General features: G+C 41.8%; 1 protein-coding gene across 1 annotated transcript; it reads right to left on the bottom strand.

Annotated features, from left to right (window-relative positions):
- Window positions 1–1100: 1100 nt before the first annotated feature.
- Window positions 1101–4049, bottom strand: LOC143560076 (demethylepipodophyllotoxin synthase-like). The gene is made up of 2 exons (XM_077048462.1): window positions 2962–4049; window positions 1101–1932 (listed from the first exon to the last, which is right to left on the bottom strand). The coding sequence occupies exons 1-2, from the start codon at window positions 3904–3906 to the stop codon at window positions 1300–1302; spliced, it is 1578 nt and encodes a 525-aa protein (XP_076904577.1). The 5' UTR covers window positions 3907–4049; the 3' UTR covers window positions 1101–1299.
- Window positions 4050–18957: the final 14908 nt, after the last annotated feature.

The raw sequence follows: 18957 nt of genomic DNA, 5'->3' as shown, positions 1-18957 counted from the left end.
TTCTAATAATTAAACCAAAAGACATGAAATATTAATTATAAACTCTTGTAATTCCATAACTCATGTCGTCATTAATTGGTAAACTTTTGATCTCCCCACATCAGGGGTTCCCCGGCGTTTTGGGCCAAAACGCGCTCCCAAGACGCTCGAGTACAGATGGTCTAAACATGGATCATAAATGACATGAAAATCAATATTTTCACTAATAAATGTGGAATTGGATTATGTCGAAATTTTAAAAGGGTTTTGGGTTTGAAAAATTGAAGAATGTCACAATTAACGGGTTTAGATGTTTGTTTAAAATATTTATTACTAAAAAAAACTTTAAATTTTTCATAATTAACGAGTTTAGATGTTTGTTTAAAATCATACTGGGTTCGCTTGCCAAAAAAGAATGGATTCACTTGTTAATTCAGTACGATATAAAAACAGAAAAAGAACGTGTTCGGCCGAACCGGTCCGCCATTACCGTAATTGCAGTTGTTTAATCCTTCTAATCGAACATAAAGAAATTAATCAAATTCCTTAGGCTGCAAGCTACTGTTTGATTGACCAAAGTAATAAATTACCAGCACACGGTTTCTTTATTGATAAAACGTACAAACGAAAAATTCAAGTTACATCAATTATCAAAGGCATATATGTAAATAGAAATATCCTTTGAACCAGTCCTAGTTGAAATCAATTACAGAATTTGAAACTAACAAACAGATTAATGGGTAAGACTAACTTATTTGTATAAGAATAACTTATAATTAAATAATAAACTAATTATTCTTTTAAATCTTATTCAAGTCACCCCATGTATATTCATTATCTGAAATTTGTATAAATGAAACGTCAATCATAACCGAGTCAAATGTTGCAATTTACAAAGCGGTTTTTAATATTATCTTGGTTTTGTAGTGAACGTGCCCCTATATATATGATTACTTATCCCAAAAAAAATGTTTAATTCATTCCTGGTAAAAGAAAATGATAGCTAACTTATTACCATGATACACAGGAAAGATATGAAAACGAAACTATATATAATCTTTGGCAGAATAATAGTAGATTTTTTTTGCATATTGAATTGAAAATGGAGAAAAGGTAAAATTAAAAAACAAGTACCATTGCGCTTACAAATGACACATGATCCAAAAGCAACTTGTGACTTATTTTGCATACAATCAAGGTTATACTAACTGGATTTGATGCCTTCTTTAAGCATAATTGGACTTACAGTCTGTTTAAGAAATATTCAAATCTCATATCTTAGAAGGCTAGTTCGAAAATGTTTAGTGGCATATATGTATTTCATGCACCAGTGGAATACATATTAAGGGATAAACGAGGGGCAATATGGACCTCAAGCGATGTTGCTCTGTGGGTAGTCAATCCCATGCCTTCGGTCATATCGATCGGTTCATCTGTTGTTTTTGTTATCGTAAACTGTTGTAACACACTAGCTAGTGTCAAAGGCAAAGCCTCAAGTGCAAAGAACATACCAGGACACGATCTTCTTCCACTGCCAAAGGGAAGCAGTTCGAAATGATTTCCTTTGAGATCAATGTCCTTTTGACTTGTCAAGAATCTTTCTGGCTGAAACTCGTAAGGATCTGACCATACATTTGGATCGTGGTGCAGTTTCCAAATATTCACTAACAAACGTGTGCCTTTCGGGATGTTGTAGCCGCTAACAACGCAGTCCTCCATGGACTCATGAGGAATGGCGAGAGGTCCTGGTGGGTGTAAACGCAATGTTTCTTTGATGACTGCTTGAAGGTAGACTAACTTTTTCGTGTCTGACTGCTTCACGAGCCTCTCCCCACCAACATGCTCATCTATTTCATCTTGGACAGTTTTCATTGTGTTTGGACTGTTGAGCAGCAAAGATAACGCCCATGTTAAAGTCACAATCGTCGTGTCCGAGCCTCCCAGTAGTACTGCCTAGACGATTGAGATTACGCCAAGTGTTAATGCGATTGAATTGTAAAGTATCTAATATTATCATGGGTTAAGTCAAATTAAATAACAACACTCTCTCATTTCACCATATGTAACTAACCTATCTAATTGTCTGCTTATGTATGTAACTATTAATATGCTTTAAGAGTGCACAAATCAGCAAATAATTTAGTTTAATTAAGCTTTCCAGGCACAAGGCTTCGACAATTGCAACTTGCAAGTATCTAAGGCTTATGGAAGGCCCTACAACCAACTAACTTTCATAATTGTCTGCTCAAGGAATCATTAATATTATCCTGATAATACTTTTAAAGGGGTAAATTTAAATTACAAATAAAGACAAAAATGAGAAGTGTGAAAAGATTTTTAATCATACAAAAAACCCCTTAAAATAAATTCAAAAAAATAATAAAAAAATTATAACTTAAAATATAAATAAAAAACGGAAAAAAAATTTAAAAACTAAAATGTTTCCGCCATCATTCCCGTTAAAAAAAATAAAAAAAATTGACGAAAAGACACAATGTCGAGATCAAAGACACAATGGCGAAAATAAACAAAATGCACAATTATAATTGAAAAAATACACAATCAATCACAAATATAACACAATGTCGAACAAAATATAGCACAATGTTGAATAATATAACACAATATAAAGAAAGAAATACACAATGTCAAGGAAAAAATACACAGTCAATGACGGAAATAAAAAGAAAATGATAAATAAAAAGATACAATGATCTTTTTCACCTACCATTGTGCGTGTGTGTGTTTTTTTTAGAGCGAGATAGACGGTGGAAACATCTTTGTGTTTTACCTTTTTCGTTTGTTTTATTAAATTTTGAGTTATGATTTTTTTGTTAATTTTTTACGGGTTTTTTTATGTGGCTACAAATCCTTCTCATTTTTGTTCCCTTTAATAGAATAACTTGACCCTGCTTTTAAAATGTTTAAATCAACAAACAATGATGAAGAAATTGTAAATAGATCAAGTTTACTTGAGTTTACCAGGCACGAGGCTTTGATAACTGTATCATGATCATGACCGGGAAATTCCTCATCGGATGCTTCTTGGAGAATAGAAATAATCACATCTATAAAGACTTGGTTGCCTTCATGTTGCTTCTCGGACGCTCGCTCTCTCTTGTGTTCTTTCAGCCATCCTTCTAAGATGTTGTCAATCTCTTTCCCAACCATTTTCATCTTTTTCTTATATCCTCCGAGGTCCAAGACACTCAAGAGAGGAATGAAATCAGACACCACAAATTTGCCAAATAACTCAAATAAGTCCTTAATAGCCTTTAGAGATCGAGCACCTTTTTTGTTGCTAAGTGGAAACCTCTTGCCAGAAAGGACCCCAAGCACAACATTTAGTATCAAGTTCCCAAACCATCCTGACATCTCAATCTTTACCATATCAGAACCTTCACTCTCTTTATTCTTAATCCAAGTCTCATAGAGATCTTTCATGGATGCTTTAAGTTCTGAAACTCGAACATGTTCAAGCATCTCCACTCTTCGTTTAGAGAGAACCTTGAGCGTGAGCATCTTGCGCACTTGTCGCCAGTAATCCCCATACGGAGAAACACCGATCATGGCATAGTTATAGCCCATGATCTCTGCTGCCATTGTTTTGGGTCGACTTGCAAAGATTCGGTCATTTGTGGTGTAGCACTCTTTAGCTATAGCCGAATTACTCACCACCAGAACTCGGTAAATTCCAAGCTTCATGGTAAAAATAGGGCCATTTTTGTCTCCCATGTCACTTAAAACATGGTGAGGGAGTTGAGATCCACCTAGAAGGTGTAGGTGTCCGATAATAGGCCATGCGCCCTTAGCTTTAGGTGGTTCTCTGTTTACCCTCTTTCTTTTCATGATTTGGAGCAGAAAAGCTATTATAGTAACAAACAAAATGGCTGCTACACGAGAAACATATGAGAGACGGAACTCCATGGCTTCAATGTTCAGACACAAGAGTGAAAGTGATTATCATCGCAATATTCCCAGGCATATATAAACAAGTTAAATATGTTCTGACAAACCCATGTGACATTTCTATAGTAACAACAAAGTAGTAGTTCATATTGCGATATTATATATATTAAAAGACGACTAGCTTTCTCTATTATACCACTTGCCTATATGTTAATACACTCTCTTATTACTTGAAGAGGTAGGTCCCAGCAAAGTCATGTTGGACCCGCAAGACTCACCTTGGAGAGGAACGTCTGCGTAAAGACCAACTGGATTCGCAGGACCCACCATGCTCAGAGAGATGAAGACCTTACACGCAGTAAGCCAGCTGTTCCCGCAGGAAAACCTCCCTTGGTAAAGTACCTTGCCTGTTCCCGCAGCTGCAGATACAAGCCAAGAAGGAGGGCTACCCACACTAACAGTAAGGCTACACGCATAAGGCACTAACTCTTATACTTCAGTAATGTCACCTGAAGAAGGAATGAGCAGGGCGAGAATATTCTCGCCCAAAAGAGCCAGTCCGTACGCTTCTAGAAGATCTTTTGTACTATACCTACCAAGGTATGGACAAATAGACAAGATCTGGCAAAAGCAACCCATGAACCAATCACAGGGTGACAGCTCACCGATAATAGTACGAGGAGCAGCACGCTCCAGTACAAAATGTCACTATCAGCCGCTGCCTACCCACCAACTCCCATCGTGGCACGAACATAGCCCGTAGTTGGTGGAAAAGGAATATTATACAGCTGGCCGTACCTGCTTGGAAACCTACCTTCGGCTATAAATACTCCAACACCTTGGAACGGTATCATCATCTTATCTTCTCTAGCTATTTCTCTCTATATACACTTATATTCAGAGCAATCTAGTCTGATTCTCACGCCGGAGGGTGGTCACAAGGAGGAACCCCCCCTTCTCAGTGACGAGCTCACGGTGTCTGTTTTGCAGGTCAAGAAGAATAACCATCTTTGCTGGACCTAACCCTCGTGGGAAACATCTACTTAACCCCCAGATTATCCTTAATCTGCCGGGGTTATTTAGTGTTTCTTCATTGGCGCCATCCGTGCATTAAGCTAGAACTAATTCTTTTTCTCAGTTTTTTCAAACTTCTGGAAAGATGGTTAAGGTTACTCCGACGCCAAGGCCACCGAGTGACCAAGAAACTCCGGTAACCACAACCCCAGCTACTGGGGGAAACACCGGTGAATACACGATTTTTACGAACACTACCCCGGTTACCCAAGCCGGGGCAAGTGCAGTAAACAATCCTCCCCTGGGATTCATTGATACCCAGTTGGAGAAACAACAGACGAGGCTTCCCCGCCAAACACTAGAACAAGTTAAAGCTTGGGCGGAAGCACGTCAGAAAGAATTCCAAGCCGAGTTGGATGAACGTTTACGTTCACTCCAACAGGCCAATGACGAATTCGGAAGCATTCGACAACAGCTCAACATGAGCAATGATTGCGAGTATGTGGATGATGAAGATTGGTAAGAATCTGACAGTGACGCAAACCCTCGTCATAAGGCGAAAGGGAAGCGTAAAGAAGACTTCCACTCGAAGAGAAATTTCGAGGAAACCTTCAGACCAAAGAACACGGGGGGAAACCCACGTGACTTCTCCAAAACTTTCAGACCAACTGTTGCGAATGCGGGAACGTCCAAATTCGCAAGGGACATTGCGGAAGCAATCGCTCCAAAGAGTGCCAAACAGATGTCCAACATAGGCACTTACGATGGCATATCTGACCCGGACGATCACCTGAATAGATTTATAGCGGGGGCAACCGTCAGTAATTGGACGGAACCCACATGGTGTTACATGTTCCAAATGACGCTCGTCGGGGCAGCCAGAGCGTGGTTTGATCGTCTACCGGTCCACCACATCTATGATTGGGCAGACTTCCAGCACAAGTTCAGCCAGCACTTCAGTCAACAAAGAAAATATACTGAAGAGCAGTGGACGATCCTCAACTGCGTCCGAGAGGAAGACGAATCTTTGCTAGACTTCATCACTCGCTACAACTCAAAGAAGCTAAGTCTGGGCACCATTAGCGAAGATCTTGTTCGCGCCGCTTTCATCCAGGGCGCTGAGTACCCAGAGCTCATCCGCACGTTGACGGGTAAAGATGGCATGCCATCCACGTGGGATGCCATCATGACGGCAGCTAAACGCTTCGCCGAGACGGAGAAGCAACTGGGTAGAAATCTTCCTCAGAGCACAAACCTCTACACGCAGAGAACAAGAGAAAATAACGTCCGTACCGCCCGACAAAATAAGAAGAGGAAGCTTGGTATTTGGCAGTCAAGGATAAACTTCGACACCTCATCCGGCTCTCGCCCTCTCTTAGGCGGAAGGGACAACACGCACCCGTCGAACCGGAATCCCAGATGGACGCCACTCACCAAAAGCGTCACCGAGATATTTGCCCCCGAGAAACTCCCATGGCCAAAGGCTCCAATAATCCGACAACGTCATAACGCTGATCAGAGCAAATCCTGTGACTTCCACGGGACCAAAGGCCACACCACGGAGGAGTGCACATCTTTGAAGGATATCGTCGAAACATTCGTCAAAGATGGGAAACTCACACACCTCGTAGCGTCAATCAAGAACGGAGGGAGGAATGACAATCGGTACAAAGGCAATGAACGAAAGCCCGTCGACATCAGCATTCACATGGTTCATGGCAACGTCAGAGGAAGAAAACGACGAACAACAGAGCCAAGTGCGTGGAAGGAAGCTGAAGTGCGCTTCCCGCGTGTGCCAGGAGGGCCCAACAAAGAAGGCCCCATAGTCATCAAAAGCCAGCTGGGGCACTACATCACCTCCCGCACTCTTGCTGATAACGGCGCTTCGTCAACGGTCATGTACAGGCAGTTCTTAGACAATCTAGACGACGAAGACAAAGAACGCCTAGAAACGGTTTACGCCTCGATGGAAGGGTTCGATGGCAGCACAAACACCCCCTTGGGTATCCTATCTTTCCGCGTCACTCTCACGGACGGGAAGTACTCCCGCACAGAAGACGTGGACTTCGTCGTAATGAGGAAGCCACACCACACATACGACATTCTCTTCGGGAGAGATGGGATGGCAAGATTTAATGCCGTGGTGTCTTCGGTCCATGGCATGATGGGATGGCCAACAGCTGAGGGGTGTCGCGATGATCACGGGTATTCCCCAGGTATGCATCGCATCTTCTCATCTAAACCCAAACCAAAGATGGCTAAACCAACCATTACCGTGCCGGAAGAATGGACCTTTAATGGCAAGCACCCTGACCAGGCCGTTACCATTGGCCCAACGATCACTAATCCCACGCGCACCTTACTCAAACGCTTATTGCAAAAAAATGCTGACATCTTCGCGTGGACACCAGCTGACATGACTGGTGTACCCCGAAGTAAGGCGGAGCATAAGCTCAAGTATGACCCGGCTTTTAGGCCGGTCATACAAAAGCGTCGTGTAATGGGTGCGGAACAGGCTAACGCGTGTAGAACCCAAGTCAAGGAACTCCTTGACGCAGGCATCGTACGCGTTAGTAAATATCAAACATGGGTTGCAAATCCCGTCATGGTACCGAAATCCAACAAACAACGGCGCATGTGCATAGATTTTAAAGACCTAAACAAAGCATGCCCCAAGGATTGTTACCCGTTACCCGAAATTGACTTTAAGGTAGATTCGTTAGCACCGTTTCGCCTTAAATGCTTCCTTGATGCGTATAAGGGATACCATCAAATCCACATGGCCGTGGACGATCAGGACAAAACCGCATTTCGGACGCCCGATGGCACATTTTGTTACCAAATGATGCCATTCGGACTTAAGAATGCTGGGTCCACGTACCAACGCCTGATGGACAAAGAGTTCCATGCCCAAATTGCGAGGAACTTAGAAGTTTACATGGATGACTTGGTCATCAAAAGCCTTGAGCCAGAGGCGATGTTGATAGACATCGAAGAAACTTTCAACACGCTCAGAAAAATAAAAAAACATGAAGCTCAACCCGAGCAAGTGTTCCTTTGGGATGGAAGAAGGAAAGTTCTTAGGAGTCATCGTTACCAAAGATGGCTTCAGAGCGAACCCTGAAAAGGTCGAAGCCATTATGAAAATGGAATCACCTACTACCATCAAACAGGCTCAGACACTGAATGGACGACTAGTCGCACTTAACCGCTTTTTGGCAAATCATGCGGATAGGTCATTCCCATTCGTGTCAACATTGAGAAATTGCTTGAAGAAAACGCACTTCCGCTGGACACCAGAAGCGGAAGCAGCTTTTTAAGAGATTCGGTCACGCTTGATCGAACTCCCAACGCTCACAGCAACAGAAGTGGGGGAGGAATTAATTCTCTACCTCTCAGCCACAGACAGAGCAACCGGGGCAGTCTTACTAGTAGAACGAAAAGGCATCCAGATGCCCATCTACTATGTAAGCCGCGTCTTAACGGACGTGGAAACCCGGTACTCTACCCTGGAAAAATTAGTCTTAGCACTTGTACAGGCTTCACGCAGGCTAAGACGATATTTCCAAGGTCACCCAATCACCATTCTCACCAACTTTAAACATGCAAACGTTCTAGGCAATCCCGAGTTGTCGGGACGCCTAGCCAAATGGGCAATTGAGTTGGGGGAATACGCGATAAAGTACAAGCCAAGACCAGCCATAAAAGGCCAGGTTTTGGCCGACTTTATTGCGGAAGTCCCCGCATCGCGGGAAAAAGAGTGCCAGGAAGAGGTTCAACCCTCTCCAGCACAAGACATTAACGATGTCTGGTGACTCTATACTGATGGAGCAGCCAACAACGAAGGTTCAGGCGCAGGGTTGAAATTAATTAACCCAGCAGGCCACAGCGCGTGAAGAGAACTACAATCGACAAATGCGAAAGTACTACAACACGCGGGTAAAACTCTGCAACTTCAATGTCGGAGACTACATACTGCGTAACAACGAGGCTTCGAACCAAGAGCGCCCAGGAAAGCTGGCCCCGGTCTGGGAGGGGCCATACATTATTAAAGAAGTTTTGGGAAAGGGAGCATACCGGCTCGAAAGGCTCGATGGCACCCCCATCCCAAGAACATGGAATGGAGCTCAATTACGCAGATGTTACATGTAGATCAATTCCAAACTTGTAAAGAAAAGGCCTAGAGCCACTTCTAATGGAAATGATTCTCCTTATCACATTGTGTTGATAGCCTTACCTTTATACTTATGAACTGACCACACTGATATGCCGGTATTCACCGCATAAATAAGTGAGGGAGGAAGTAAGTCGTTTCGTGTGGAAAGCGGGACAACCCGCATAAACACAAAAATAGTAAATATTTCTAAGGGGAAGATGAGGAAAACCTTCACGCAGGTCAGATATAGATAAAGTTTGGTCATCCTACTAAGTGAAAGTGACGGTCCTACCCGCACAATCATGATAGAGGAAACAGAACATTAACCTATTATCTAACACGCGTCGAAAGGTTAACTTATTCAAAACACTTAGAAAATTGCTAAGTTAAACTAAAATACGCATGAGCAAATCATATAATGTTTACAAGGCAACGCGTTAACAAAACATTTATATTCACAATAAAAGTTGTTCAAACATTACAAAATGGCTAGGTATCTACACGCCTACAAAAAATACAAATCTATCCTAACGGTTGGAAGGAATCTCAAGATTCAAGCTTCGGGACCATTTCCTCCAAACCCACTTGAACCCGCACCATCAGTCGGCTGCGGCGGTTCGAGGAAAGCTTTGAGAACAGCTAGCCCGTCATCAGCAGCAGCAACTTCATTCACCTTCTCCACAACCGAATGCGGGAAGGCAGCATACTGGTTCACAGCTTGGTCATAGGCAGCTTCAATATCAACATCGTGTAAAGGAATATTGGAAGGCGGGATGCCTTTATCTGCAAATCCTAGACCAAGCAAGAAACCAGCCTTCTCCCCATCCTCATGAGAAGCGTTGAGGGTTGCGCTCATGGCATCATCATAGGATGTTCGCGAATATCCGATGCACGATCTACAATAAAAAATATATATAAAAAACTTTTCTAAGTATAAAGAAAAGCGCAAAGCAAAGAAATTATTGAGCTATGCGTACCTGCGGCAACGCTTCTCGTAGAAGACAATCCTTATTGGATAGAGCTTCTTGAAGGGTAGCTTGAGCTTGATCGCGGGCGCGTTCGGCTTCATTCTTGTTGAGGTTGGCAAGCAACACGTCCTTGGCAGCAGCCTCTTCAACGCCTTTAAGCTTGCGCTCAGTGCGATCAAGCACAACCCTTTGATCCAAGAGCTCCTGTAGCTTCTTGGCATCCTCTAAAGCCAAAGCCTCATGAGCCTGCTGAAGCTTCTCCAGTTTGGCTTTAAGTTCCTCATTCTCAGCGCGCAGAGGCTCAGCAATGGCTTCAGCTTTGGTGGCCCTTTCGGTCGCATTACGCGCAGTTTCCTTGTCTAACCTAAGCTGTTCGTTAACAGCTTGAGTAGCCTTGGAGCGGGCCTCATGCCTGGCTTGGATCTCGGCCTCAAGGTCCTTGAAGGCCTTTTCTTTTTCAGCAGCGGTGGCGGCAAGCTTCTTGTTCTCCTCCCGCAGCGATCGCACCTGAGCCACCTCCAGGCTACGCGCAGTCTTTAACTTGTCGTTTTCATGACAAAGTAACTCGACACGCGGCTGCATCCGGGCGAGAAGAATTCGAAGCTCGTTGGACAACCTGCCTCCTGGTAGCTAGCCATAGCCTCCCCCAGTGCACCGCTTGGAGCGGCATGGCGCGCCCATTCGACGTTGTTTGCAGCCGTCCTGAGAGTCGTGCCTCGGCGGATATTCCACCTTGGCGCATAGACCTCATTAGAATCTGAAAATGCAACAAAAAACAGTTAAGAAAAAATGAATCAGGAGGAATAACAGGCCAAAGTAACCCCACGCACCTGTAGGGTCGATAACAGGCCGATAGCCGCTAAACCCATCACCTGAACCTAAAGGATATCCATCCAAGAGGTCAAGGAGATGGGAAGGAGGCAAAGGTTGGACTCCCTCATCAACAGAGGTAAGTCTAGAGGTCCCAACTCTAAACATACCTGAAGAACTGGCCCCAACAGAGGTAGTCGCTGACGCCGAATGTGACAATGCAGAAGCCATCGAGGTAGAGACCATCGGAGATGAACTCATTTGAGATGAACTCATAACCGTGGTAGCCGCCGCAGATGAGCTCGCGGAAAAAGTCACCGCCGGTCCGGTGAAGGATGTAGTAAAGATGGCACTGACGGCCGGCGGAGATGACGTCATAACTGGAACAGTTGCTTCAACAGTATGAGCAACTGAACCAGCACCAGAAACAGGGCAGCCGCCTGGGTTATCGCCTCGGATAGGTTGACCAAACCTATCGTCGTGGGTCCTGAACCGCTTCCTCCCGCACCGCTCTCGAAAGCGGATAAGTCCACTCCTGCATGAAGAAAAACAAAAGATATTAAAAACAAAGGCGGAAGGAAATGCGGAAAAGGTACACAAAAAATATACTTACTGGCTTTCTTGATCCTGAAAGACCTGACAGGCGGAGATAGACCCGATGAAACTGGCCTCTTCGCGCCAGTCACCTTCGCAGCGCTTGGTGGCTCGGAAGTGACAGCCGTTGTCTCAACCTCTGAGACAATGGTCTCGTCACCACCACCAAGGTTCCCCGCCGCCTCCTCACTTTCAGTCTCGGAATCAGACTGATTCCCCAGGTCAACGACGGAAGCAACTTTCGCCTTGCCCTTCACGCCAGCAGCCTTCTTCCTCCTCACAAAGAAAGGCCCATCTGCGGATCCCTCATCAGAAGATGACAAAATCAGAGAAATTCCAGCAGAAGTTTGAGCATGGAGAGAACGAGGATTAAAGAACTCCTTACCTGGCCGAGTGGCGCTTAAAATTTCGTGGCCTGGCGGGTAGACCTCTGCGAATCTATCCACCGTCTGCTCCAAAATGGGCAACTCGTTCTCATCGAGATCCCGAGTACCCAACCGTGCGGGACCACCAGTCTCCCGCGGATGCAAGAGCGACTGTAAGTCGTTCCCCTCTGAAATAAAAAAGATAATGTTAGAAGAAAATCCTAAACCAACACAAAAGACGGAGCATACCGTAAGGAATATAGTTCAAACCGTATTCAAGGACGATGGGTATTTGCGGCGTCCCAGACCCGGCATCCTTCCATATGCGGCTCATCCCAAGCATCACCATCCCAGACTCCGCGAAGCGATTAACCGGAGTCTGGATCTAAGAGATCTTGGCGAACCATTCCGTCTCCTGGTAATTGGAGGCGTGAAGGTTAGGGAGTGCCCTCCCATTCTTGAACGTCATCGCGATATGGACGACGCGAGCGGAGAGGTAGAAAAACTCCCGCTTCCAAGAACGAAGACTACGCTCAGTAGCGCAGATCTTCAACCCCTTGATCCGAGTAACAAGGGTATACCATCCCTGGATGCACCTCCAGGTGTAGAAGGTCATCAGACGGTCGACGCGGGGCTCGATGTCCAAAATACAGCACACCCATTCGAAATGGCGAACTTTAGCAATCGCCATTGGGTGCACCTCCGTCAAATGCACACCGTGTTTCTCCAAAACACGGTATACGAACTTCGTTAATGGGAATCTTAGATTCCCATATATGAAGAACGCGGCGTAAACCCCTATCTTGCCCTTAGGGGCATCGTACACCGTCTGGTTGGGCTCCGGAAACTCTGGCTCATACGGCTCCAGCATGAACTTCTTGATGATGTAATGGTATACATCGACAGAAAGAGTACACTGGCACTCGCCAGCAGTACTCTTATCGTCCTTATCGGACGTAGACGTCGGGTTCTCGAGGTAAACGTCAGACTCCTCGACGTTAACCTCAGGATCATGAGTAGAAGAAGACATTTTTTAAAAGTTAAAGAAAACGGTTTCAGGAGAATGCTCGCCGGAAAAGATGAGTATTCGCCGGAAATCGCTTAAAAGGAAAAGAAAGGTGAAGTGAATGTATGGGACGAGATACACCCTCTCCCCCCTTATATACTCATCGCAATGAATGCGATGAATTTAATGCGGATGAGAGAGAAAGCGCAGGCGCAATAACACGATGACACGTGTGGATACAGCAAGCTGGCAACAGGTGTCGGAATGGCGCGTGTCATGAAACTCGCGCCCACGCGCCTGAAAAAGCGTCATGATTGACCACATGCTGTCACGTCGTCATAACTTCCTGCACGTCCTGAAACCGTTAGAAGACGCCAACGTCCCTTCAACCGTTTGGACTGTCCTTATCTTTTCACCAACTCTCCGAATTCCAAAAAGATTCAAAAAGATTCAAAAATAAGAGGGAATATACCCCCTTACCTTGGAAAAAAAGAAACCGTAAGACAAGTGCGGGTACAGTGTCAAGGCGAAACCCTTCACATACTTAGCACCTGTAGGGAATTGAAACCAAGAAGGATCTTATGGGCCATGCTTGCGGAAAGAGAAATAGCACCCCCGCATGACGGGAACGTTGAGAACTAGATTGTTTGAAGCTTCAAGGTGGAATTGGTTGTTTAACATAACTGATCACTATGTCAAACTACCAAAACCTCGTGGAGAATCTACACAAGTGAAACTCAACGCTCCCGACTTGCGAGGAGGTTACACACCTACCCGCATCATACCCAAAGATCAGGCAGAAAAGTCGGGAATTTCTGCAAGTGACATTAGGAAAACTGCGGGAAGAATCCCTACGGAAAACCTTAAAAAACGAAAAACCCTCTTCAAAACCCCTTGCTTAAAGTCCAAAAGTTCCCCTCATTAACAATTCATGAGAAGAACAATGGACTGGGGGGACTTGAAGAGGTAGGTCCCAGCAAAGCCATGTTGGACCCGCAAGACTCACCTTGGAGAGGGACGTCTGCGCAAAGACCAACTGGATCCATAGGACCCACCATGCTCAGAGAGATGAAGACCTTACACGCAGTAAGCCAGCTGTTCCCACGGGAAAACCTCCCTTGGTAAAGTACCCTGCCTGTTCCCGCAGCTGCAGATACAAGCCAAGAAGGAGGGTTACCCGCACTAACAGTAAGGCTACACGCATAAGGCACTAACTCTTAAACTTCAGTAATGTCACCTGAAGAAGGAATGAGCAGGGCGGGAAGTACAAAATTTCACTATCAGCCGCTGCCTACCCACCAACTCCCATCGTGGCACGAACATAGCCCGTAGTTGGTGGAAAATGAATATTATACAGCTGGCCGTACCTGCTTGGAAACCTACCTTCGGCTATATATACTCCAACACCTTGGAACGGTATCATCATCTTATCTTCTCTAGCTATTTCACTCTATATACACTTATATTCAAAGCAATCTAGTCTGATTCTCACGCCGGAGGGTGGTCACAAGGAGGAACCCCCCCCCCTTCTCAGTGACGAGCTCACGGTGTCTGTTTTGCAGGTCAAGAAGAATAACCATCTTTGCTGGACCTAACCCTCGTGGGAAACATCTACTTAACCCCCAGATTATCCTTAATCTGCCGGGGTCATTTAGTGTTTCTTCATTACTTTATCTTCGTCTTTCTTTAAACAGTATATAAGTGAAAATGACTAGTCTTTCTTTAAACAGTATATAAGTGAAAATGATTATCATCGCATTCCTAGCATATACAAGTTAAATATGTTGTGACAAACCCTTGTGTCATTTCTATAGTAACAACAAAGTAGTAGTTCATATTGCGGCTATTATATCTATATCTATTATATATATATATATATATATATATATATATATATATATATATTATAGGAGTAAACGACCCCATTTTTGTTGCATATTATACAAGTAAAAATGCATAGAATTTTAAAAATATAGGGGTAATATAGTCTTTGCTCATTCAAGAATAATTTACAATAATAGTCCTTCAACTTCAATCAATTTTGAATAATTTATTAAATAGTTACACATTTTCTCCCTTTATAAACCAACTACCCCCACGATTTTTAATGGCCATAACTTTTTCACACGTTAATATTTTTAATAAAAAAAATACACCATAAAAAAGAGCATTTTATTCTTTTTAATTTGAGTATGATATTGCTGTAGTTTATTAATTTAAAAAAAACTAACATGTTATGTGAATCCAGTTATTACTGGCAATGGGTTGAGCAAGTTTGGCTAATGGTGTCAGAACGGGTTAAGGTTGGAACAAGTTTAATACAAAAAAAGGTCAATTTAGTTCTTCTCGGGATGGGTTTAGATTGAAAGGGGCCATGTCAAACGGGTTTAGGGTTAAAACATTTTTGGGTTGGAACAAGTCCGTCAAAACGGATTGGTTAAAAAGTACTTTATTTGAAATTACTGTACATTTTCATCTTTGTTTCTTGATTGTCGCCACCAATTACCCAAGCATCAGTTACGCAGCAATGTTTATACATATCGATTTGCTCGCGTCTAGGCATTGTGTGGCGTGCTTACTGGCACCGGCTACGCGTTCGATGCCACGTTAAATGCATACCACCGTCGAGTTACACACATATCGTTGCGAGTTTACAAATATACTAACACCGGTTGCGTTTGAGCGTCCGCCGCTGCATCGCGCGGGCACCTGGCTAGTATATATTAAAAGACGACTCCTTTTAGCTTTTGTCTATTATACCACTTGCTTAATATGTTATACACTCTCTTATTACTTTATCTTCTTCTTTCTTTAAACAATATATAAGAGTTTTTATATGTAGCACTTACCCATTTAAAAGTTTTGTTTAGTCGAAATTTATATATAGCTTAGTAAGTTATCGTCTAAATGGTGTTATTTACCGCTACGAAGCACGAGCTACAATTATTCTTTTCATTTGTGTTTTGAGTAACGTTAAGGTTTTTAGATGTTCGCAGTTTTGTTTTCCTGTGTCACAAATCCGTGCAACGCACGGGTTATAAAAACTCATTAATACTATATTATATATTATATTGTCAGAGAAGAGTGAAGGAGGTTACAACTGTTTTTTCTGTTAAACTCTAGTAATGTAAAAGTACCTAAAAACAAATCTTAGTCGTAGAAGCATCCGTTTTTGGCAGTTTTCAAGGCATTTTCATGGTATGCTCCCACTATGTTTCTCACTCTTCTTCTTCCATTTAACTCCCACTCACAACAACTCAATTTCATCCAGCTTGAAATCAATTCATTATGCCCACCATCACCTGCAAATGTGAAACCCTAGATGCGATTAGTCGTCTCCATCAATTCTAATTTCTAGTTTTTTTCTTGCTGTAACTGTCGGGTTTGATGATCTGCATGTCAAACTCCACATAGACGATATATATATATATATATATATATATATATATATATATATATATATAGAAGGTTTAAATAAAAAATAATTGTTTTGTTAGAAGTGTGAGAATGCTTTAAAAATAAAGCAAACCAACTAAATAGGAAACTATACCATGTAAATAGGAAACTATATGGTTTTTAGAAACTATTAATCTCAACCACTAGATCATAGATCCAAGGGTCTAGATCTCTTCTTATGCTTCTTACAAAAATATTGTTTTTTACATTAACCCTACTATATATATATATATATATATATATATATATATATATATATAGGAGAAAGTTAACGTACAAATGAAATTAACGTGCTAAACGTGAGAATCAAGTAGAGTAATTATGTATACAAGTAGAGTAATTATCATAGAGTAATTACGTAACTACTCTATGATAATTACTCTACTTGTATACATAATTACTCTACTTGATTCTCACGTTTAGCACGTTAATTTTATTTGTATTTGATCCAAACCCTATATATATATATATATATATATATATATATATATATATATATATATATATATATATATAAAGCAAATCTAAGGGACCTCTTAAAATTTAAGAGGTACAACCTTTGCTTTAGATACAATCCGCATTGCATAAAGTTTTGAGATCTTAATGACAATATAGTCATTTGGTTATCATATATACGGTTAATATAATTTGATTCAAAAATAATTACAAATATGGTCCTTCAACTTAAATTAAGTTTTGTTAATTTGAGAAATAGTTATATATTACCCCGTTATTTTAAATCAACTACCCCACGATATTTAAACGACCATAACTGTCTCACACGTTAATTTTTTAAAAAAATATTACACCATAAAAACGAGTATTTTATTCTCTTTAATATGAGTATAGTATTGCTATAGTTTTTTAAGTTTTTCAGAAATAACATGTTACGTGATAGTCGATCAGACTGAAACATGTCGGATCATGCAAGTTCGGGTCATGGGTCAGAACGGGTTAGGGACGAAATGAGTCGATACAAAAAGGGCTATTTTGGTTCGGGTCAAGTCCGGATGGTTCAGATTGAAAGAGGCCCAGTTAGAATAGGGTTTAGGTTAGAATGGTGTTGAGTCGGAACGAATTTATTTAAAAGATTTTTTTCTTAAATAACTGTATATTTTAGCTTTGCTTCTTGATTTAAACCGCCAATTACACATATCAAACACCACGTAACGCACATAACACAACTTTGGTAAGTGCTTAACTCGACGTCCCACACAAGTAATCAGCATAAGTTGCGCGCACTATGCCGGTTACGCATGTATATGCCAGTCACATGCATTCCAATGCCGGTTAAACGTGTTCAATCGTTAGTTTCACTCACATTGGCTTTGTTAGTGTTAAGTGTCTAGTTTCGGGTTATGCGCGTACAGGCATCAAGTTACGTGTGTACCGACATCGATTGCACGTTCAATGCAGCGTTATGGCGTTCACCGACACCAGATTGTGCACGTACACGCATTGTGCGACACACATATCGGCACTGGTTAAGCGTTCAATGTCGTGTTACATGAATACCATAGCAAGGAGGCTACGTGTTGGATGCATTTTTTACGTGTGTATCCGGCTGCATCGCACGAGCACATGGCTAGTATATACAGTATATAACCTTTTGTTACTATTCTCGTTATTTAGTATTTTTCTAAAAGTTTTTTGTAAAATTATTTATAAATCTTGAAGTAGTTGCATTCTTGAAGGTTGCTTCGGAAGGAAGTTATGATACGATTATAGTTGATTTTTATGATACCATCGGTATACATACCTCGGCCTAACTACTCTATATAACTAATTTAATATTCTAACATGGAAATTACACTTCAGGTCCCGCTCAATAACTTTTCCAAAGGCTGTGTTTTGAAGGGGAAGGTTCATGTACATTTTAATCTTAACATGAGAACGTAGGAAATAATACTAATTTACAAAAAAATGAGAACATAAGAAACAATTCCAACTACAATACCAATGTACATAAACAATGATTTATAATAACAAAGAAAAAACCTAAAAATTACAACAAAAGAAACAAAATCAAGAACAAAATAATAACAACATATACCAACGAATACTTATAACAGCAAAAGAAAAAATCTAATAATAACAACAAAATATAAATCAGCAAATACATATAACGTCTCATAATCGAAATTTTGCAAATACGAACAAAAAATAACAGCAAACACCAATAAAAATAAACTTAATGATAACAGCAAATTGATTCTCACTGTTTTCATGTTAAGAATAAAATGTATTTAAATCCTGTTTCGTGTTTTGAATTGGTTGTTAATTAGATACTTCGACCCAGTGGAGTTATGTTAGGATAACCCTTAGAGGGGGTCAAGCTCCAAGCAGTAAAGATAAGGAATAGATATTTTGGAACGATTTTTCTTCTCTGATTTCTTAACTTGAAGTACAAATGCTTAAATAAACAAGCTAGCCTACACTACATGCACTTTATTTGGAGAACAATAAGGAAACATGCAAAACAATAAGAGAACATGCAAAACAAACATGCAACGTGGGCTATCCCCACTAACTATTTTCCTAACTTCTTTCCTAACTTGTAGCACATCCATTTGACTGGGATGACCGGGTTGCCACTTTCTGCCTCGGGTCTTGGGTATGGGTCGGTTGAGATGGCTCCGGGATCGCATCAATGACCACCCCTTGAGAATCGACCTTGTCCTCAAGGTCGTCGATAGCAAC

The sequence above is a fragment of the Bidens hawaiensis genome, unplaced genomic scaffold (assembly GCF_021521415.1).
Source record: "Bidens hawaiensis isolate Kalapana, Puna unplaced genomic scaffold, B.hawaiensis_p1.1 tig00020220_1, whole genome shotgun sequence".
NCBI classification, from domain to species: domain Eukaryota; kingdom Viridiplantae; phylum Streptophyta; class Magnoliopsida; order Asterales; family Asteraceae; genus Bidens; species Bidens hawaiensis.
This window is presented reverse-complemented; position numbering and strand designations above follow the sequence as displayed.

Bases quoted from the DNA above. Each gene is read 5' to 3' on its own strand.
- LOC143560076 (XM_077048462.1), bottom strand. From the start codon at position 3,906: ATGGAGTTCCGTCTCTCATATGTTTCTCGTGTAGCAGCCATTTTGTTT. The intron at 1,933-2,961 runs GTAAACTCAAGT...TCAATCGTCTAG, and splicing joins TTATCAAAGCCTCGTGCCTG to GCAGTACTACTGGGAGGCTC.